A 24018-nucleotide genomic window follows, 5' to 3' on the forward strand; every position below is an offset into this window, starting at 1 on the left:
TGTCCCAAAACGGCACCCTACTCCCCAAATAGTGCCCTATGGGCCCTGGTGAAAATGAGTGCACTGCTTTGTGTGGAATAGGGTACCAATTGGGAGACACCCTAACATTGCTAGTAACACAATTAATAGCGCAGTATATCTTCACATCTCTCAGCATTACCAGATAATTGCAAATGACCACAGATTTATGTGTCACATACAGGCTTCAAAAACGAATCCTTAAGCGATTAATTATAAGTCTGTAAACTCAGACATTACTACAGGCACCCCTTTAAGCTCGCCTGGTCTCCCACTTTCACGTCTACATTTGACATATTTGGGAAAGCTGTCTTTTCTTCTAGTTGCTCATTGCATTCTTCAGTGTAGTTCTCAAAGAAAAATGTCGGGCTGAAGAAAATAGGGCTGAAACTCACAACTATTTTTATTATCGATCTGTCGATCACTACTTAGATTAATCAATTAATTGGATAGAAGGAAATACATAAATTCCTGAATTAAATGTATGTATTTTATTCAAAATAAAGTGTTGTTCTTTTCCTTTTACAATACCTTCATTTAAACAACTGTAGGCAGTAGTTATACAATAAATAAAACCATGTGCACAATATTATTTTCAAGACTTTTGGAAAAGCCCAAGGTACTACTATTTAATGAAACTGTTTGAGAAACATTTGACTGAGACTGTAATTCAAATTGTAATGCATTTTAAAACCTCAAAGTTTCTGTTGTGGACAAATATTGACACTAATGGGTTAATTCATTAGTAATGGTGTGAATGCTTAGCTAGCTGGGGTTGCTCACCTGCTCCCTATTCACACCTGAGACCTTGTAACACTAACGAGTCACATGACACCTGGGAGGGAAAATGGCTAATTGGGCATTTTCACTTAGGGTGCACTCACTTTTGTTGCCAGTGGTTTAGACATTAATGGCTGTGTGTTGAGTTATTTTGAGGGGACAGCAAATTTACACTGTTATACTGTACACTCACTACTTTATATTGTAGCAAAGTGTCATTTCTTCAGTGATGTCACATGAAAAAATATTAGCAAAAATGTGAGGGGTGTACTCACTTTTGGGAGATACTGTATGTGTATGTACAGTGGGGAGAACAAGTATTTGATATACTGCCAATTTTGCAGGTTTTCCTACTTACAAAGCATGTAGAGGTCTGTAATTTTTTATCATAGGTACACTTCAACTGTGAGAGACGGAATCTAAAACAAAAATCCTGAAAATCACATTGTATGATTTTTAAATAATTAATTAGCATTTTATTGCATGACATAAGTATTTGATCACCTATCAACCAGTAAGAATTCCGGCTCTCACAGACCTGTTGCAGCTTTGTGAGAAGGCATCAAATGCTGTCACAATAATTTGAAAATGGAAGAGGTTCAAGATGACGATCAATCTCCCTCGGTCTGGGGCTCCATGCAAGATCTCACTTCGTGGGGCATCAATGATCATGAGGAAGGTTAGGGATCAGCCCAGAACTACACGGCAGGACCTGGTCAATGACCTGAAGAGAGCTGGGACCACAGTCTCAAAGACAACCATTAGTAACACACTACGCCGTCATGGATTACAATCCTGCTGCGCACGCAAGGTCCCCCTGCTCAAGCCAGTGCATGTCCAGGCCATCTGAAGTTTGCCAGTGACCATCTGGATGATCCAGAGGAGGAATGGGAGAAGGTCATGTGGTCTGATGAGACAAAAATAGAGCTTTTTGGTCTAAACTCCACTCGCCGTGTTTGGAGGAAGAAGAAGGATGAGTACAACCCCAAGAACACCATCCCAACCGAGAAGCATGGAGGTGGAAACATCATTTTTGGGGATGCTTTTCTGCAAAGGGGCCAGGACGACTGCACCGTATTGAGGGGAGGATGGATGGGGCCATGTATCGCGAGATCTTGTCCAACAGCCTCCTTCCCTCAGTAAGAGCATTGAAGATGGGTCGTGGCTGGATGTTCCAGCATGACAACGACCCGAAACACACAGCCAGGGCAACTAAGGAATGGCTCCGTAAGAAGCATCTCAAGGTCCTGGAGTGGCCTAGCCAGTCTCCAGACCTGAACCCAATAGAAAATCTTTGGAGGGAGCTGAAAGTCCGTATTGCCCAGCGATAGCCCCTGTATGGAGGAGTGGGCCAAAATCCCTGCTGCAGTGTGTGCAAACCTGGTCTAGAACTACAGGAAACGTATGATTTCTGTAATTGCAAACAAAGGTTTCTGTACCAAATATTAAATGCTGCTTTTCTGATATATCAAATACTTATGTCATGCAATAAAAATGCAAATTAATTACTTAAAAATCATACAATGTGATTTTCTGGATTTTTTTTCTACATGCTTTGTAAGTGGGAAAACCTGCAAATTCGGCAGTGTATCAAATACTTGTTCTCCCCACTGCACACATACACACACATATACACTCACCTAAAGGATTATTAGGAACACCTGTTAAATTTCTCATTAATGCGATCTTCTAATTAACCATTCACATGGCAGTTGCTTCAATGCATTTAGGGGTGTGGTCCTGGTCAAGACAATCTCCTGATCTCCAAACTGAATATCAGAATGGGAAAGAAAGGTGATTTAAGCAATTTTGAGCGTGGCATGGTTGTTGGTGCCAGACGGGCCGGTCTGAGTATTTCACAATCTGCTCAGTTACTGGGATTTTCACGCACAACCATTTCTAGGGTTTACAAAGAATGGTGTGAAAAGGGAAAAACATCCAGTATGCGGCAGTCCTGTGGGCGAAAATGCCTTGTTGATGCTAGAGGTCAGAGGAGAATGGGCCGACTGATTCAAGCTGATAGAAGAGCAACTTTGATTGAAATAACCATTCGTTACAACCGAGGTATGCAGCAGAGCATTTGTGAAGCACAACCTTGAGGCGGATGGGCTACAACAGCAGAAGACCCCACCGGGTACCACTCATCTCCACTACAAATAGGAAAAATATGCATGAGCTCACTAAAATTGGACAGTTGAAGACTGGAATAATGTTGGCTGGTCTGATGAGTCTCGATTTCTGTTGAGACATTCAGATGGTAGAGTCAGAATTTGGCGTAAACGGAATGAGAACATGGATCCATCATGCCTTGTTACCACTGTGCAGGCTGGTGGTGGTGGTGTAATGGTGTGGGGGATGTTTTCTTGGCACACTTTAGGCCCCTTAGTGCCAATTGGGCATCGTTTAAATGCCACGGCCTACCTGAGCATTGTTTCTCACCATGTCCATCCCTTTATGACCACCATGTACCCATCCTCTGATGGCTACTTCCAGCAGGAGAATTCACCATGTCACAAAGCTCGAATCATTTCAAATTGGTTTCTTGAACATGACAATGAGTTCACTGTACTGAAATGGCCCCCACAGTCACCAGATCTCAACCCAATAGAGCATCTTTGGGATGTGGGGGAATGGTGCCCTGGATGTGCATCCCACAAATCTCCATCAACTGCAAGATGCTATCCTATCAATATGGGCCAACATTTCTAAAGAATGCTTTCAGCACATTGTTGAATCAATGCCACATAGAATTAAGGCAGTTCTGAAGGCGAAAGGGGGTCAAACACAGTATTAGTATGGCGTTCCTAATAATCCTTTAGGTGAGTGTATATCAATAGGCAATTGATTATCATTAAGATTAAGCTGGTAGCACAGCACAAAATCACTTGCTGTGGTACCCACTTTCCATAATGTCTGTCCACTTTGAGTGGAATGGTTTTGCAGCCTAAGTGCTTGACGGTAAGTTTCTTTTCAATACACCTCATTGTCACACCACAACTGTTTGGCAAGACAATTCTGTTAGGCATTGGCAAGAGAGTGGAAAGACACTGGCAGCCCGACTTTTCTAACTCCCATTGTCTGATGATTATACATTGTTGGGTCTAGCCATGATGTTTGTGTTTTCCAGTGTTCAAAGTTGAATTACCAGCCTGACATATTCTATTCTCTACCTTTCTCTGGTTTAGATGTTGTCTTTCAAGCCCCCTTCAAGCACCCTTAATTCAAATGTTAGTCCAGTCACCCTTCAAAGCACCCTTACACTAATCGCCTATATGCCTGACTATTTTGCCTGAGCGAGATCTCCTATACAGCTATTTTAAAATTGAATCAGCTCCACATTGAGTTCGTAGTCATAAGTGTAGTAGTGACTATTTACACCCCACCACAGCTTGGTCAAACAAATCCAATGAATCATGCTCTGAATGAATCATGAGCTAGAAGGAATCTAACGAATCATACTCTGAAAGTAGCCAATATATCATGCTCTGAATTAATCTAATGAATCATGCCCTGAATTAATCTAATTAATCATGCCCTTAATGAATCTTTCTTATGAACCATGCCCTTAAAGAATCTTGGGAATCACACTATGAATGCAAATACAAGAGCTACCCACCTAACACATTCGGTTGTACTCGACCTCTAATGATTACTACGCGTTGTGTTTTTTAATGCGTACACAGTGTTGTATTGCTATGTATATTTCCGTACATTGTGTTGTGTTTCGATTTGTATTTGCCCCTCAGGAAGAGTAGCTGTGGGTTGTTTCCTGGACAGGGGCAAATGTGTATTTGACCAGTTTTTCTTAAACCCTAATTTGTTCCCCCCTTTTTTGTCTTTCTGTCTCTCGCCTGACAGGACCTAACATTTACAGCCAGAGTCTGGCTTCGCTAAGTGGGGACATTGCCACGCCCTTTAACCTCACAACCACAGGTCACCAGTTGCTGTTGCGCTGGTCCTCCGACCACGGTACCAACAGGAAGGGCTTCCACATCAGATATGTGGGTGAGTATCAAAGTATGTATCCTGTTAATAAAGACTTTCCTTCAAAACGGCATGTCTCCATACATAACCAACATCTCCACCACCAGTGCTGGGTATTCCATAATGGAGAGGGTGTGATAGTCCAGTGGGACTGACATCTTTCGGTCCTATTGGGCTATCTGTTAGAACGGTCTAATTCTGGGGTTTTGCGTAAAGTCCATTAGGAATAGGGGCATGGAGGGTATATCCAGTGTGTTCAAATGGGCTGATTTGTGGTCTCAGTCAATCAATGGACTCAAGTGATGCAAACAAATTGACTTGTGGGATTCTCAACTCCCTCCATTCCCTTAAACAAACTGGTCTGTAGAAATCTCTACTATTTCCCTAAAATCAACTGGTTTGTAAACTTCTAAAAGTCCATGTAGTTAACTTTTTTTCTTTTTCAAATTCTCTACTAATTCCTTCAAACAAATTGGTATGTAAAATGTCCTACGTATTCCCTGAAATGTATTCCCTGAAACTTATTCCCTGGTTTGTAGAATCCTCTGCTGATTCTTTGAGTAAAATGCATTGTAGGAGGCCCTACTAATTGCTTTTAACAAAATGGACTGTAGTATTCCCTAATAATTCCTTATAATAAAAAGACCTACTGGGTTCCCCGCTATTCTCTTAGAGAACATACATGTATTTACCATCACCATTCTCACTGTGTGTCATTGTTTAGTTGTGTACAATGTGTAAATGTTGTTTTTTAGTTGTATAAAGAATATATTGTGGTGATCTGTGTGTTTAGTAATTGTCTATTATGCTGTGTAGTCCCAGTGCTATGTTTGTTAAGTTTGTCCTCCTGTACATATTTCTATAGAGCTATAGAGCTATTACAGTAAGAAATGTATTTAAACCGGAAGGTTTGACATTCTGTGTAGAAAAGAACATGATCTTTTCAGTTCTTGTCTTCCTGTCAGTCGTATCATCCAGGACTAGTGTGATCATATTTTTCAGATTCAGCCGTAAAAAAAAAAAAGTTCAAACCACATTGGTCGGGTGAAAACAGAAACTGTTACTCATGTAACCCCAGTTCTATGTAGCAAAACGGTTCTCTCACAGGCCGGTATGTTAATCACGATCTCAGGTTGGTGTGTTGACATGCTGAATGACATGCAAAGGACTTTCTAACAGATACAAACGTAATTGTCATCATATGTTGTGTGAAAATGTTTTTTTTTTTTTTCTACCTGGTGGAGAGAGCGAGATTGAGAGAGATACTGAGAAAGACAGAATAACAGATAGAGAAATAGAGGGAGAAACAGGCTGAGTGAAAGAGAGACAGTGAGCGCAACATGTGTGAAGGAATGGAGACAGTGAGAAGCAGAGATACGGATCAAGACTAGTATCGGGAAAGCAGGTTGGATCTTTAAAAAAAACGTAAGCATCAAATTCACCACAGAAGGGGTTAACCCAAAAAATCTGGATCTTCTGTTCTCTTACGTAACGGGGCTGCGTCCCAATTGGCAGCCGACACTCGATTGTGCCATCCTTTAGATGCAGGATGTATGGGTGCTGGCCGGCAGTGTAGTGGCTGTACATAGGCATTGAGCCGTTTAGGACCCAGCCGGAGACCTGCTATCATGGCAGACAGATGGAGTTTCTGAAGCGACAGTTAAATTCCTCTCTGCAGGCAGGGCCCTCTGATTGGCCAGTGCATGTGATTGAATTAAACACGTTTTTGTGGACTTAATCAAGTGTTAGAGGATGGGGGTGGGGGGCAGCCCCAGAAACAAATAACTGTCGGCGATATCAGGACGCGGACGCTGCTGCTTTTCCCTTTTATTTGTGCGAAAGGAAATTGAATGTGTGGCTAAGGGCCGGTGAGAATGTTGTTGTTTTTTATGTGGCTGTTGACGTTTTCAAGGGACCAGTTCTGGTTCTGCTTGGTGTCTACAGCCGTGCATACAGCCGTGCATACAGCCGTGCATACAGCCGTGCATACAGCCGTGCATACAGCCGTGCATACAGCCGTGCATACAGCCGTGCGGCTGAGACTTGACTTTCCTCAGGCCATCTCGCTCATTATCTCATAAATCTTATTTACCTTTCATATATGCGTCTCTGGGAATAACAAGTGCTACATCAACGTTTGCTTTGAGGCGTGCTCTTCTAATTGTTGTTCACCCTCCCCCCCTTCCCCTTTGTTCCCCTCCCCTCTCCTCCCCCCCCCCCCCCCCCCCACCCTCTCAGCGATGTACTGCAGCACCCCCGACTCCCCCCAGCATGGCTTCGTCGTGAGCCAGACGGGCGGTCACCTGAACAGCGTGGTGCGCTGGGGCTGTGATCGGGGCTACAGGCTCATTGGAAAGGGCATGGCCGTCTGTAAGAAGATGACCTACGGCTATTATGCCTGGGACTCACCCGTCCCGGCGTGTCAAGGTAAGAGCTCAGACCGACAGGCAGCCATGCCGGCAGCCCTGCTCCTTCCCATTCATTCTCCAGGTCAGCGCATTCTCCCCGCTGCCGAGGGGAAAGGCCGCCCGGCCCTCATTCTTTTGGAATGTCATTGCATAGTTTACTATGAAGCACTATGGGCCTGGAAAACAAGGTTGGCCATTAGGGTCTCGGTTGGTGTTTCAGACAGGGTTTGGTCGGTGCTCTGAAGTCGGCAGGTCTCGGTCTCGCCCCTCGGCCCCTGTAACAGAGGACAAGATACTTGTGTATGAGAGCATCTCTTCAGCCCTGATTGGTTGGGCCTCTGATTGAAGAGCGTGTTGTGTCAAGTAGAAACAGAGCCAAAATCAATCCTTATTTGTTCCGTCAACTCCACTTCCTTTAGATGACCGTGACTAGCTACCTTCCTTCCTGTCTGATTACAGCTCTCTGTCTGTCTCAAATGCTTCCCCAGTTTCACCCTATTCCCTATTTAGTGCCCTACTTTTTGGGGGTGCCTGGTCAGAACTGTTGCATTTATATAGGAAATAGGGTGCCCTCGCCTGGGTCCCTTAATGATTGGGTTGTGTTCCATTCACCTAATTGGGTTCTTTGTTACAGTGGCAGCCAGACATTCTAGAAGGTATCATTCTGTTCTGTTCTGTTCTGAAGCACAGCAGAGTTCCATTCACTGTCATTCTTACTAACTAATAGTCCCGGGCTATTAAAAGGAATATGTGATAAAATTACTTAAATTTACATTTAGCATTTTTAGTCATTTAGCTGATGGTCTTATCCAGAGCGACTTACATACATTATTGATTGCATACATTTAGTACCTGCCGTACTTAAACTAAATGGTCCAGGGGGGAGTGAGGAGGAATCGTCCGATTAAAAGCTGGGGGTGATTTAGTTGGCCTTTATAATATCAGGGCCGGATGTGCAGTGTAGCTAGGAGACTCCCTTTTTTCCCCGTCCCTAATTTGGAACTCCCACCTCGAAAACCAAAGGACCCCTGGACCCTGCTTCCACACCTGCTGCCCCTGGGAGTTGGTGTCATGGGATATGTAGTGACCACGGAGACTCAGGTCATCCGTTTAACAGCCCATCCCAAAGACGTCTCGGCTCATGTAGAACGGCGACTGAAGGATAGATCCGTGTGAATGTGCCCAGGACCAAGAATGTGTCACATCCTATAAGCCTATGTTAAGTCAGTTGGGCGTGTTTTCAAGTCACATCCTAATTACAGCACAACTGGGCTCTGGTCTGAAGGAAGGGATTGTGTAGGGAATGTGTTTCAACAAAGATTCAACTTTGGTTTTGCTCTGGTCTGTAGGAGGGCAACATGACAAGTTGAGGTAAAGTATGAGAAAAGGCCTTGGACTTTTTTTCACATCTAGCTGAATGCAATGGTAACAGCTGTATTCTGATGGAGATATCCGAAATGAAATACCCCGTAAACGGGGCCATGTGGACAAAGTGGAACGTGGCAAGAGCAAACGATGCCCTGGTACCTCATTTCACTGTAGTGACAGACGCTCGAGTTATTCACAACCAAATGCAGTCTATGGAACCATCTGAACTCCAACGTTGTGTTATAACTGGCATGTTTCAAAAGGGTTACACGTGTCCCGTCTTCCTGACGTCACTAGATCATTTACATGACCATAATCGCTACTGAAATCGGGGGGAAAAAATGTCATCATGAAAGATTTATTAATGAGTGGTAATTAACAACAAGTTTTCATTTAATTAAGAATGAGTCCCTAATGCCACCCTATTCTTTATACAGTGCACTACTTTAGACCAGGGACTCTTGGGGTCCTCTAGGGTGCAGTTTGGGACACGCCCTAAGTCTGCCAGCAGCTTCTCGGGTATACTTGTCTGAAACAAACGAGGTACATCAATGATATATTTTATATATCAATAAATGTACGCCACAGTGTTAAAGCAGTGGGAAATGACACTATAAGTTCTTATTAATTAGCTTTTTATGTACCCTCTATTTGATTAATTACCATTTCACTCTAGAAGCAGTAATTATCTTGTAATTACCTATGTAGTTTTTTCAGAAAGAAGTGCCTGGATGAGAGATCTCGAGGACATGGATGGCTGGATGACTGCTCATATCATCTAACTTATATTCTGGATTACCATGTAACTTAATTGGAAATCTGAAGCAATGGCGTATCACCCTACAATAATTATTCAAATATCACAGCGTGGACCTCATAGCCCCCCCCCCCCTCCAGCCAGTCAGTTGTCCACACATGTACTCTGAACCTACGGCTGTGCCTGGACGTTCTGTGTTTGCCGGTCACATTGAAAAGATGGCCGTGTGAGGCCGTTTCCCACACACGTGTCGGTGCCTGATCCAGGTCACCTGTAAATGGAGAGTTTGTTGTTGAGAAAGTTTTCTTTTATTTTTGACCAAGACGAGGTCAGTGTTTGCGTTCGAAGCTGGCGTTGTAAAACTGTGAACACATTCAGGGGAGTCTTGTATGCAAACGCGACCACTGGGGGATTCTTTCCTGACCCATTCTGTGTTCTGAAAGAGCATATAACTTCATGAGACCGAATGTTCAGATGTATAATAAAACCTTACGACACAGTATGTTCAGATATACAGTATAACAGAAGCTTCCAATGCAGTAAGTTCTGGAACAGAGCTGTACGTTTTCACAGCTGGGTTGTTTTAAACCTTTGTAGTGTTTCTGGGTTGATCTGACACATTGGAACCCAGTTCATTAGTTCCCAGGCTACTGCAGAGGTTTTGTACTGGCTGCATTTGATTTAGAAGCTATTTTTGGACCAGAAAGATCGAATATCATATTTCCAGATGTTTCCGGAAGCCTCTCCAGAATACTGAGAACAGACTATACAGTAGTAAACACACCAATGGTAAACAGGCTGGTTATGGTTCTGAATAATAGATTAAAGGTTTAGGAGGACCCAGTTTATTTCGTGAGCGTGTCCAATAGCAAGAAATCATCAGAGACCTGCCAGGGGCTGTATACGGCAAAAAGGCCCACTGTTCCAAAAGGAACCCTTTTTGTTTTTACAAACTTGTCAAGGACCTAATGCAGCATCACCAGAGACACAGTGGTGGTTTGTGGCCGCATAATATATCAAGAAATATAGTGACCTGCTCAGAGACGTCTGCTGAGATATTGGCCGTGCTTCTGGGCTTCTCTGCTGCCGGTGTCTCTGTGTTGTGACTTGGTGGAAAAGGAAAAAAGGAAACCCTTTTATTCAAGGTTGAATCAAATTCTAGTCGGAAATGAAACGGCAGGTTTTACTATTTGTTTTTCTTTACAGCCTCTTATCTTAAATTGGTACTAGTATCTTTTGACTCTACTTCTATATACATTTTTGTATCATGTGTTGCCTGTTGACCTCTGGAGGAGGGATCCTAAAACCCCAAGTAGCACCATCCTAGGCTGGTGCAGAATGCGGGACCAAGACCATCATGCACGTGTCAATGCAGTTTTTTAGTGTTTAATTCCACTTCATTTAATAAATATTTGGCAGATCAAGCCTTTTGTAGTGTCCCATCATTAGTCGTAGATGGCTGATGCCAGGCTGTTTGTGCGTGGGTCCCAGGGGCCGGGCTACGACTCACACATGTTGTTCCTAATTGGACTATTCCCTCCCTGCAGTCGTCACTGGCAGAATGTTCCGCACATCAGTCCACTGTTCTCTATCTCATCACTGGCCTGGTGAATGTCAGGCTGATTATGAGCTACTTGTGTTAGCGTCCAAAGCCAGGCACTAGTCCAGCTTTGGCTCCCACTTACATACCAGCCCTAATTGGTCCTGATAATCTCCCCACATCAGATGTTGCTCTTTTGCTCCGCTCACCAAACACCTTGTTTCACCCCGTGTCTCAGACTGCAGTTGGTGGACGCGAAGTCTTCCCTCTTGCCCTCTCCCCCCCCCCCCCCCCCCCCCCCCTCTTCCTGCTCCAGTCTTATAACAACCAGCCTCTGGCTGTCGGGCAACGAGAGATATGTGCTGTTTTTAAGCCCTGTAAGAGCACATCTCTAACTTGGCCTGTGCCTGCTTATCAGACTATTACAATGCAGTGATATTGTAAACATACAATATATTTGCTTCCGTTGTGCTTCCATGTACACGTTGTTTCCAGTCTGGATTGAATGTTCTTTTTGAGGCTTTCCTAATGTGTTTTTTAGAGTGGTGGTTGCAGGTTGTGGAACGCTCCATGAATACAGTTTGATGGAATTGCGACAGAGCCTGGTTGGCCACAAATGTAATGCCAAAAGTTCTCCATTTCCCAGGTCCGATCCTATATCCTGTGTCTGCAGGGGTGAGGTCACATCAGTCAGTTCATGGTTAGACTTCCCACTGTCTGTGGTGTGTGTGTGTGTGTGTCTCCTGCGTGGGTGATTGCCTGTGTGTGTGTCTGTAACTTCCAATTTGTTCACAGTAAAGAGACAGCTGTTTATGTTCCTCCATCTTGGCAGGGGTAATAAACGTTTTGCTCAAGCATATCTAATCACCTTCCTATTCTGGCCACTCAGCGCCTGTAGCTTTCACCCGCCGTCTGTGTGTGTCTGTGACTGTGTGTGTCTGTGACTGTGTGTGTCTGTGACTGTGTGTTTTTTCCCTCTGCCCCGTCGCCAGCCGTGTCATGTGGAGTGCCCACTGCCCCGTCGAACGGAGGTGTTCAGACGGTTGATTACTCTGTGGGCACGCGCGTCACCTACTTCTGCAGCAGGGGCTTCCGGCTCTCCTCCAAGGAGCTCACCCACACCGTCTGCCAGCCGGATGGCACGTGGAGCAACCACAACAAAATCCCCCGCTGCACAGGTAGAGAGAGGAGTGGAGATGCGCGCGCACACACACACACACACACACACCAACCATAGCATGAAGCCCCTGCTGAGTGGCTTGGAGATGACACAGTACCAAGCAGTTGTCTCTGCACTGTGCACTAAACACACCGCCCCTCCTGTCTGTCTGCCTGCCTTCCTGTCCTGTCTGTTTCTCTGCCTTTCTGTCCTCCCTGTCCTGTCTTTCAGCCTTTCTATCCTGTCCTGTCTGTCTGCTTTCCTGTCCTGTCTGTCTGCCTTCCTGTCTGTCAGACTTCCCTTCCTGTCCAGTCTGCCTTCCTTTCTTCCTGTTCTGTCTGTCTGCCTTCCTACCTTGCTTCCTTCCTGTCCTGTCTGCCTTCCTGCCTTCCTTCCTGTCCTGTCTGTCTGCCTTCATGTCCTGCCTGTCTGCCTTCCTGTCCTGTCTGCCTTCCTTCCTTCCTTCCTGTCCTGTCTGCCTTCCTTCCTTCCTGTCCTGTCTGTCTGCCTTCCTGTCCTGCCTGTCTGCCTTACTGTCCTGTCTGCCTACCTTTCTTCCTTCCTTCCTGTCCTGCCTGTCTGCCTTCCTGTCCTGCCTGTCTGCCTTACTGTCCTGTCTGCCTTCCTTCCTTCCTTCCTGTCCTGCCTGTCTGCCTTCCTGTCCTGCCTGTCTGCCTTACTGTCCTGTCTGCCTTCCTGCCCTGTCTGTCTGCCTTCCTACCTGTCTCTCTGCCTACCTGTCCTTTCTGCCTTCCTTCCTTCCTTCCTGTCCTGTCTGCCTTCCTTCCTTCCTTCCTGTCCTGTCTGCCTTCCTTCCTTCCTTCCTTCCTTCCTGTCCTGTCTGTCTGCCTTCCTGTCCTGTCCTGTCCTGTCTGTCTGCCTTCTTGTCCTGTCTGTCTGCCTTCCTGTCCTGTGTGTCTGCCTTCGTGTCCTGTCTCAAAAACAGAAGATACAGAATATCAAATGAAACAGAAAATGTTGCACTCATCTGTTCTTATCTGTAATTCACTTTTTATCTCTCCTAGCTGTGGTTGTTCTGTCGTCGTGTGTTTCCCATTGGGATTTAATATGTCGGCATTAAACATTAAACAATAGAAGTGTGACACATATTTCCTCTGGTTTCTTCTGGTGTTTGAGTCATCCCAATGGAGTGGTGGGTCCTGTCTGGGTTCTCCCTTTCAAATTAGATAGTTAACATACTCATCTCCCCTCGCTACACAGATTAATGGATTTATTTGTAGAACCCCCCCCTCCCCCCTCCCCCGCAAAAAAATATTTTTTCTGCGCTTATCTTTTCTGTTCGTTCGAGATAAAGGCATATAGACGGATCTTCACAAAACATGCTTTAGAATGTGGATTCAGCTTGAAATGAAATCACTTTTACCTGAGAGTGTCGGATAAACTTTGACCCGGCCCTTTGATGTGTCGCTGTCTTGGTCTCGTTGTGTCCCAGTTGTGGTGTGTCCCAGTCTGGGATCCTTCTCCCTGGACCACGGGAAATGGAGGATAGTCAACGGGTCAACATACGAGTTCGGGACCAAGATCATTTTCAGCTGTAACCCAGGTTACTACCGTCTAGGCCCCGCCCACATCCAGTGTCTGGCCAACGGGGCGTGGAGCTGGCGGAGTGAAAGACCTAGATGCAAAAGTGGGTGACGTTTTTATTTTGTTGTGATGGTGGCAATTCACTTTAACCAACTGCTCCCATCTTGAGGTCTCCCTAACTAACTGTAAGTCACTCTGGATTTGAGTGGCTGTAAAGCAAGTCAAATGTAAAGGCAAAATACCTGAGACTGGTGAAAGCTGGTCATGTAGAACCAACAGGATTCCGTGAATGAGTCAAGGGGGACGGTGTGAATTACTGTCGATCCCATTGACTTGAAGTTAGCCAACCCTCTACTCTGCTCGCAGTACTCTGTCTTTCTCTCTATCGCACTCTTTCTTTACCTCTCTCCCTCTCTTTACCTCTGCTCCTCCTGGTCTGTATCACTCATTCTTTCGACAGTGTCAGCCTGTCTGTCAGATTGTCTCTCTACTTTCTTGTCTATCTCTTTCTCTGTACATCCATGTCTCTCCGTCCCTTTCTTTCTCATCCATCCGCTCTCCTCTCCTGTGTGTTCATCTTTCCTCTCTTGGCTTTCAAATTAGTTTCTCTCTCTCTCTCTCTTATTGCAGTCATTTCTTGTGGAGAGCTGGCCACTCCTCCTAATGGGAAAAAGATTGGAACTCAAACTACCTTTGGAGGCTCAGCAATCTTCAGCTGTAACCCTGGATACGTCCTGGTGGGATCGACCGTGAGGGAGTGCATGCTGTCCGGACTGTGGAGCGGCACAGAGACTCACTGCCTGGGTAGGGCCTCCCACTGTAGACTCACTGCCTGGGTAGGGCCTCCCACTGTAGACTCACTGCCTGGGTAGGGCCTCCCACTGTAGACTCACTGCCTGGGTAGGGCCTCCCACTGTAGACTCACTGCCTGGGTAGGGCCTCCCACTGTAGACTCACTGCCTGGGTAGGGCCTCCCACTGTAGACTCACTGCCTGGGTAGGGCCTCCCACTGTAGACTCACTGCCTGGGTAGGGCCTCCCACTGTAGACTCAGTGTCTGGGTAGGGCCTCCCACTGTAGACTCACTGCCTGGGTAGGGCCTCCCACTGTAGACTCAGTGTCTGGGTAGGGCCTCCCACTGTAGACTCACTGCCTGGGTAGGGTCTCCCACTGTAGACTCAATGTCTGGGTAGGGTCTCCCACTGTAGACTCAGTGTCTGGGTAGGGCCTCCCACTGTAGACTCACTGCCTGGGTAGGGTCTCCCACTGTAGACTCAATGTCTGGGTAGGGTCTCCCACTGTAGACTCAGTGTCTGGGTAGGGCCTCCCACTGTAGACTCAGTGTCTGGGTAGGGCCTCCCACTGTAGACTCAATGTCTGGGTAGGGTCTCCCACTGTAGACTCAGTGTCTGGGTAGGGCCTCCCACTGTAGACTCACTGGCTGGGTAGGGACTCCCACTGTAGACTCACTGGCTGGGTAGGGACTCCCACTCTAGACTCAGTGTCTGGGTAGGGCCTCCCACTGTAGACTCAATGTCTGGGTAGGGACTCCCACTCTAGACTCACTGGCTGGGTAGGGCCTCCCACTGTAGACTCAGTGTCTGGGTAGGGCCTCCCACTGTAGACTCACTGGCTGGGTAGGGTCTCCCACTGTAGACTCACTGGCTGGGTAGGGCCTCCCACTGTAGACTCAGTGTCTGGGTAAGGTCTCCCACTGTAGACTCACTGCCTGGGTAGGGCCTCCCACTGTAGACTCACTGGCTGGGTAGGGTCTCCCACTGTAGACTCACTGGCTGGGTAGGGTCTCCCACTGTAGACTCACTGGCTGGGTAGGGTCTCCCACTGTAGACTCACTGCCTGGGTAGGGCCTCCCACTGTAGACTCAGTGTCTGGGTAGGGTCTCCCACTGTAGACTCAGTGTCTGGGTAGGGTCTCCCACTGTAGACTCAGTGTCTGGGTAGGGTCTCCCACTGTAGACTCAATGTCTGGGTAGGGACTCCCACTCTAGACTCAGTGTCTGGGTAGGGTCTCCCACTGTAGACTCAATGTCTGGGTAGGGACTCCCACTCTAGAGTTTCTTTGTTCCATATGCCATTACCTGCAACCCTTTGACATATTTAGCACAAACACATCTACCACATGTACCAGTACCAGGCTACGTCTACCAGTACCAGGCTACGTCTACCAGTACCAGGCTACATCTACCAGTACCAGGCTACATCTACCACATGTACCAGGCTACTGCTCTGTTTTTCTATTTTGTATGTTTGTCTCTGTTGATAGATAAGCGGTGCTAAGATCAGACACTGAATTCTAAATGGGGTTTTGAGTCAGGCTCTGAACTCTTAACCAGTATTTGAGTCTATCCTCTGAATCAGCCCTAGCTGTTGAAGTCAGAAATTGAAGTTACGGTTTTGACTCTTTGTAAATGCATAGCTTTCCTTTCTGGGAAGTGTCCTATTCAAAATCTGCTACGTGTTCCTCCTCGAACCCAGTGTAGCTCTTTAACAGGTTCTTCCAATGAGAAAACCGAAGTTCTTTTTCTATGAGTCTAGTATATAGCTGAGCATTGATATCAGGATGCATAGCTAAGATGGATAACAAAGCTACCAGAATATCTGAGCTGCATTTTCGTTAAGAACCACTACCCCATGGAAGCATGTTCATATATCTCTGCGGTGCATTCGTAATGTGACAGTGAAACGATATGAAGAGAGACATCCAAGTTACATCCATTCAGTCTTTATTTCCTCAGTTTAAAGAGCTGGGAATACCCAGTGAGTTTCTAAGGCAGATGCATTGTTGCCAGAGCTAATAAGATTATACCGCATTCATGAGGGCATCAGAGTGTATTTCAGGGATGTGGAGAAGATGTATGGTGCCTCCTCTGCTTTCTCGGATGGCTAACGCTACACAGCTTCAGCCGACAGACTGTAACACCCAATTCCTGGCAGTGTACAATAGGTCGGAGAGAACAAGTGTGGTTTCATCTTTGCATTGCACCAATGCTGTAAGAAATGAATAAATGACGGATGTGTAGCTGACCGACCGATGGCTTGACTTGTCGTTCGGCCGCCTCCCCTTCCCTCCAGCTGGGCACTGTGGCATCCCGGAGCAGATCGTGAACGGCCAGGTGATTGGGGAGAACTTCGGCTACCGGGACACGGTGGTGTATCAGTGTAACCTGGGATTCAGGCTCATCGGATCCTCCGTACGCATCTGCCAGCAGGACCACCTGTGGTCCGGACAGCTGCCGCGCTGTGTCTGTGAGTGTTCCCCCTCCGCCTCCACACACCTGCTCCTGGAGGTGTTGTCACGTCTCCCTCGCTGGTTTCTGGGCCCGGTTTCCAAAGAGCTTCTGAAGGTGAAAGTTTGCTAACTGCGAGCGTCGCCTCGCAGTTAGCAAACTGGCGGAGTGAAAGACCTAGATGCTGGCGGAGTGAAAGACTTCTGTTCTGTTCCTCACTCAAAAACTTTGCTTTTCGACTTTTTTGGAAAGAAAAGAAAAAGGTGCAGTGGTCTCTTAATTTTTTCCGGAGCTGTCTATGCATATATTATTATTATTATTTTTACAAATGGTCCTTAATCCGATGTTGCTATTTGATGTCTTAGGTTTGTGGCATTGAAAATGAAAAGCCTCCCCTGTGCAAACTGACAAGCTTGCATCCAAATTGAGACAAGGGTTCACATTGAGACAAGGGTTCACATTGAGACAAGGGTTCACATTGAGACAAGGGTTCACATTGAGACAAGGGTTCACATTGAGACAAGGGTTCACATTGAGACAAGGGTTCACATTGAGACAAGGGTTCACATTGAGACAAGGGTTCACATTGAGACAAGGGTTCACATTGAGACAAGGGTTCACATTGAGACAAGGGTTCACATTGAGACAAGGGTTCACATTGAGACAAGGGTTCACATTGAGACAAGGGTTCACATTGAGACAAGGGTTCACATTGAGACAAGGGTTCACATTGAGACAAGGGTTCACATTGAGACAAGGGTTCACATTGAGACAAGGGTTCACATTGAGACAAGGGTTCACATTGAGACAAGGGTTCACATTACATGTCTCCCCATCTGAAATAGGGAGACGCGAAAGCGTGTTTGCTCGTGGTAACTCAACGGCATACACAAGTACGGATGCCCGCAGGGGACAATCTGAATCTACTCTGTGGTTAGTCGTGTTTGTTTATAGCTGAGTAAGTGCTTACTATAGCTCCATCTGCTCCGTCAACAAATCTCTCCTATGTTTATTGACTTACTGAGATTCCTCCTTCACCCTCCGCCATGACAATTACCCGCGTTCCTATCTGTCGTGTTCATCTCCGTGACACACTTAGAGTTTACCTCCCTTTATGTGGCTAATAATGACGCCGTGTGATGCGCTGTGTATCCATCACTCCCGTTGGGCTCCTGTCCCGCTCGCGGAGCTGCGCACGAGGAAGCGGAAGGGCTAGACAATGGCGATGGGACTGGAGCCCTCACTGGTACACTGACAGACCACTGACAGACCACTGACAGACCACTGACAGACCACTGACAGACCACTGACAGACCACTGACAGACCACTGACAGAACTGTAATATACGTCAATGTGTGTGGCCGCCAGGAGACCTCAGAAGAGACCGATTGAACTGTAACAGCGCTGTCTGGTTCTGATAATTATATTTCTGTCTACAGCCGTCACATGTGGTCACCCGGGCAGTCCTATTTACGGCAGAACCACAGGGGACGGGTTCAACTATAACGATGTGGTCAGCTTCTTCTGCAACAAAGGCTACATACTGGAAGGTCCCAGCAGGGCACAATGCCAGGCTGACCGCCAATGGAGTCACCAGCCTCCCATGTGCAGAGGTGAGCGCTGGGCTCACACACCTTAAGAACCTGATGAGGACACACAAAGTTATTCCTGCTCCAAATCCTATATTTCCTAACTCGTAAGCCTAGACCCAACGTTGAGCTGGACCTAAACCCCAACCCAAAACCAAACTGAACTTTTACTCCAGTGGTGTAACTCCCATGAGTCTTGTTCGTCATGGTCCTTTTATACCTTGTTTTGCTATTCTCAAGGGGAGTATTTGTCCCCACAAGCATAGTAAAATGCGTGCACACGCGCACGTGCGCACTGCTTAGCATAACAGCGGTCACAGACTTCCAAGGCCTCTCACCTAGGCAACGGTATATTTGTGGAAAAATAAATAATGTGACATTTTCCACCAGATACATCTTACGCATTGTTAATATTTTACGTTGGGAATATAGCACGGGCACATCAAGTGATGACGGCTCTTCTTGGAATAAACAGGATCGGGCTGCGATCGTGTCAATTCAGCATCTCTATTATTAACTTGCAGTTGAACACGGACTGCGCCAGACAGATAACCCCCCCCTTGTAATGAACAGCTCAGCCAAATGGAAAACACAATCCAGTAGGAGCTTCTAACAGGAAATAGTTCGATTCATGTTATCACCAAAGTTGATGGAGAAAACATGTTGGCGAGTTAATTGGCGGAATTGGAGCCCGATACCAGATCTGGTTGTTGTTCTCGTTCTGAGTTGCCATGACAATGAACATAAGAGTTTAAAGAGCACGCACACACTTATTGAACTGGGCTGGTGGGAATAAGACGGTAACACGCATGGCATCCAAGTGGCCTGATGGTTACAGCATTTGACCAGTAACCCGAAGGCCGTTACATTGGTTTGCCGAACTGGCAAGGTGAATGGTCTGTCCCTGAGCAAGGCGGCGGACCCTGGCCACTCCCGGGTCGTTGCTGTAAATTACAACTAACCTGGTAAAATAAAACATAACGTAAAAAGACATATATATATATATATATATAATGAATCGGTGTAACCTACGCATGTATGCTCCTTTATAATAAACTACAATAATGCTCTACGACAATAATAATGGTGTATTACAGTAAGTTGCTGTAAGCTTCTCGGAGCCTTTATGATGTCTTATACCATTGCCATATGACAACAATAATGCTGTTTTAATTCCTCCAGTGATGAACTGCACCGACCCGGGCATCCCCGCCAACTCAATCAGGGAGAGTAAAATAGAGCACGGGAACTTTACCTTCGGCAGTGTGGTGTTCTACGACTGTAACCCCGGTTACTACCTGTTCGGCTCGTCGGTGCTCACCTGTCAGCCCGCTGGAGAATGGGACAAACCGCTACCTGAGTGTCTTGGTGAGTAGACTCTCATTAACAAAGTCATCGTCGTGTTCATTCTGCTTATTCTTCTCCCCTGTACACCTCTTTAGCGCTGCTTGGTTGGTATGAAAAAGACCATGTCTTTTTGTCACTTAACTGTAATATTTATATTTGCAATGAACGTAATTCCACCGTCATGCCTTCGTCAAGGTTAATTGGCTGTTTCAAAATTGTGTTCGCTGTTCTGTCGTTCAGTGAACGGTGAATCCTTGAGCACATGAAAGGGCCTCCTCTCTAGTACGTGAGAATAAAGAGCGCTTAATAAAATGTGAATTGTTCAATTGTAGTGTGGACAGGACACCGCTGGGTTCAGGTGTTACTATAAACAGGCAACTTTAGGCACTTTTTCCATTGCTATGCTACCTGGCTACTTTGGTAACAAGGAATGTATATGCTTGAGGTTGTAGAAGGTACAGTATATATTGTTTTGTCAGTGTGTAAGCATTTATCTGACTAGTAATTACTGATGTTCGTTACACCAGGAAAAGGGCACCATTTTGGATTCTTAAATGTCCTGTCATGTCCTGCCAATGGCAGGACATGCCATGTAATGGAAACTACTTTTCCGCAGGTATTAAATGTACTTGACAAATTAGGTTTTATTAGGTTTGGAATCACTGTTAAAATACGACAGTTGACTTACACATTTGGGAAATCACCTAGACAGAACTCAAGTTCCCATTTTTAAACCGAGACGGTATCTGCCTGTTGTTTATCCGAGTCTGGCTTCTATAACCTTTTGTGAAGTTGAAATTGTAAAGGTACTATTGCGTGTGACCAATGTATCCATGCTAATGAGTCATGACCTGATAATGGCTGACTCAGCCTAATGGGCGTATTGACCTACACTGCTAATGATGACTGCATCCCAAACGACACCTGTAGTGCACTGCTTTCTGCCTGGGGCTATGAGGTCCACTCTGACGGAGTGCAGCGCACGCAGAAACAGGGCGCCATTCGAGATTTGCCAAATGTTAATGACCCATAAACTGCTGACAGACGGTTTTTTTCGGTGAATGGTGTTGTGTGTTTGCGTCTTGAAGAGGAGGATTGTGGGAACCCTGGCGGTGCGCCCTACAGCACCGTGACCGGTGACAAGTTCTCCTTTGGCTCCACGGTCCAGTACTCCTGCTCTGGAGACAGGCGGCTCATCGGAGCAGCCACCCTCACCTGTCAACTGAACGGACACTGGAGCGGACCCATCCCTCACTGTTCAGGTGAGAGTGGTCGGAGACAGCCATGCTGCTGTATGTCACCGTAAAGTCAGATGTTTTCTTTTTTCATCCTTTGGTGTAGTATGTTCTTTATTTCCCAAGTAGTAGTGTACCCGGCAGCAACAAGTACTTCCTGTTTCCCCTCCAATCTAATCGTTTGCTTGTTTTCCAAGTTTTCATTTATTTCCACCACCACCAGGGATATTTAGTTTGATGTTTGCCTGGCTCCTGCCTTCTCTCCAAATCCCACCACTGTTGATCCAGTCCACTGCTGCTAAATGTTTCTGACCGTTCAACTTCAATCTCAAATCTTTCCTAAAACGTCTTCACTACCTATGAGAGTGTTTACTCGGTTGAATTCTCTGACCTAAAAAGACAGTTTGGTTTGTTTGCTTGTGTGTGTGTGTGTGTGTCTGTGAGCGGGAAGACAGTTTGGTTTGTTTGCTTGTGTGTGAGCGGAAAGACCGTTTGGTTTGCTTGTAGGTGTGTGTGTGTGTGTGTCTAAGCGTAAAGACAGTGTGATTTCACGCTGGGATGTTTCAGTTGAGTGGTTGTAGTGTGGTTCATGCTGATTCAGTACTCATCCTCGCCTACCAAATGACTGGCAGCCTTCATAAAGATGAGCAAAATGGGCTGTTTAAATGAACAAACACAGGTGATGGGGTGTAGTTGTCAACATGCAGAATTATATTGTAGTTCTTAAAAGATTCTAGGGAATAAACCATAATTACTAAAATGTTTAATTATACGTGTATTCCCCCTAAATAGTTGTGTAAAAATAGTTATCAGTCATTCCAGCGCCCTCCTCTTGCAAGTATAACCGCACTTCCTGTAATTGTGTATGAGTTGGAAGGTGGCATCAGAGGGGATCTTAAACCATTTTCTTATAGAGAATATTTCCAGATCCTTGGGTTCTTTTAGTCTGCCGTCAAGGACTGCCAGCTTCAATTTACACGGCAGATGTTTGTTAGGATTGAGATGAGCATTGACTGAGGCTACCATTATGAAATGTGTCGTTTTTGAAGAGGAATTCTTTGTGTATTTCAGGGTGTCCTTGGTGTCATTGTCTTGCTGGAAGATCCATTTGTAAAACATATATGGATAATTGGTAGAATTTAGGATGCTTTTGTTCTTAACAAGGGACCCAGGTCCAGTGGAAGCAAAACAGCCAAATAACGTTATAGATCCAGCACCATATTTTAAAGTGGTTAATGAGGTTATTTTCTGTATCAAATCCTTCTTTTGACACCAAACCCACTGCTGGTGTGTTAGGGTTTTCATCTGGCAACGCAACTAGACAAGGCATCTAGCGCTTCGCCTCATGGTTGTGACTCGGACAACCATCGACCTCGGACCTAAGAAATACAATATAATTCTGCATGTTGACAACTACACCCCATCACCTGTGTTTGTTCATTTAAACAGCCCATTTTGCTCATCTTTATGAAGGCTGCATTTGGTAGGCGAGGATGAGTACTGAATCAGCATGAACCAAACTACAACCACTCAACTGAAACACCGTCGCCTCGCGGTCGGGACTAACGCTTCGCCTCACGGTCGGGACTAACGCTTCGCCTCGCGGTCGGGACTAACGCGTCGCCTCGCGGTCGGGACTAACGCTTCGCCTAGCGGTCGGGACTAACGCTTCGCCTAGCGGTCGGGACTAACGCTTCGCCTCGCGGTCGGGACTAACATGTCGCCTAGCGGTCGGGACTAACGCGTCGCCTCGCGGTCGGGACTAACATGTCGCCTAGCGGTCGGGACTAACGCGTTGTCTTGTGGTGTGGACTAACATGTCGTCTTGTGGTGGGGACTAACGCATCACATCGCGATGGGGACTAACACTTCGCCTTGGGGTCGGACCTAACACGTCGCCTCGCGGTCGGGGCTAACGCGTCGCCTCGCGGGCGTGGCTAACACATCACCTTGCGGTCTTGGCTAACGCGTCTCCACACTCCTTGGCCTGAACCGTGAGGCTGTTCAGAAGAGCACATATGGTACGGTGCTGTAGTCCTGTGTCAGTGAGATTTGACTCAGACTTTGCTTTCGAGTAGAACGCCTGATCAGCAAAGGCTGCATAATCGCTCAGGAAGTCGGCTCTGTATTATCTCCCCACAAAGAAGAAACAAACGACAGCAGTGGATGAGCGACATTAATTCTAACTCACGCCTAATCTACCAGCGTCCCAATTAGCGAGATTGGCTGGTTCCACCTGGGGGACTCATGAATCCTTGGCAGTCATGCTACAGTGTCTCCACGTCTTGGGGTGCACTGAAAAGGGAACTGGATGCCATTTTGGACTTTCCTCTCTTCCCTCCCTACTACGCCTTTCCTCTCTTCCCTCCCTACTATGCCTTTCCTCTCTTCCCTCCCTACTACGCCTTTCCTCTCTTCCCTCCCTACTACGCCTTTCCTCTCTTCCCTCCCTACTACGCCTTTCCTCTCTTCCCTCCCTACTACGCCTTTCCTCTCTTCCCTCCCTACTACGCCTTTCCTCTCTTCCCTCCCTACTACGCCTTTCCTCTCTTCCCTCCCTACTACGCCTTTCCTCTCTTCCCTCCCTACTACGCCTTTCCTCTCTTCCCTCCCTACTACGCCTTTCCTCTCTTCCCTCCCTACTACGCCTTTCCTCTCTTCCCTCCCTACTACGCCTTTCCTCTCTTCCCTCCCTACTACGCCTTTCCTCTCTTCCCTCCCTACTACGCCTTTCCTCTCTTCCCTCCCTACTACGCCTTTCCCCTCTTCCCTCCCTACTACGCCTTTCCTCTCTTACCTCCCTACTATGCCTTTCCTCTATTCCCTCCCTACTACGCCTTTCCTCTCTTCTCTCCCTACTACGCCTTTCCTCTATTCCCTCCCTACTACGCCTTTCGTCTCTTCCCTCCCTACTACGCCTTTCCTCTCTTCCCTCCCTACTACGCCTTTCCTCTCTTCCCTCCCTACTACGCCTTTCCTCTCTTCCCTCCCTACTACGCCTTTCCTCTCTTCCCTCCCTACTACGCCTTTCCTCTCTTCTC

At 46.5% G+C, this 24018-nt stretch overlaps 1 protein-coding gene across 1 annotated transcript in view; it reads left to right on the forward strand.

Annotated features, from left to right (window-relative positions):
• Positions 1–24018, forward strand: part of LOC105023500 (CUB and sushi domain-containing protein 3) — a 254024-nt gene that overhangs the window by 186759 nt on the left and 43247 nt on the right. Inside the window, exons 49-57 of the mRNA XM_034286761.1 lie at positions 4657–4803; positions 7021–7209; positions 11848–12033; positions 13468–13662; positions 14190–14363; positions 16651–16824; positions 18246–18419; positions 19578–19763; positions 20831–21004. Of these exons, the coding sequence (XP_034142652.1) occupies positions 4657–4803; positions 7021–7209; positions 11848–12033; positions 13468–13662; positions 14190–14363; positions 16651–16824; positions 18246–18419; positions 19578–19763; positions 20831–21004 (1599 nt within the window). The remainder of the gene's footprint in view (positions 1–4656; positions 4804–7020; positions 7210–11847; positions 12034–13467; positions 13663–14189; positions 14364–16650; positions 16825–18245; positions 18420–19577; positions 19764–20830; positions 21005–24018) is intronic.

The sequence above is a fragment of the Esox lucius genome, chromosome 16, assembly GCF_011004845.1.
Source record: "Esox lucius isolate fEsoLuc1 chromosome 16, fEsoLuc1.pri, whole genome shotgun sequence".
Lineage (NCBI taxonomy): Eukaryota > Metazoa > Chordata > Actinopteri > Esociformes > Esocidae > Esox > Esox lucius.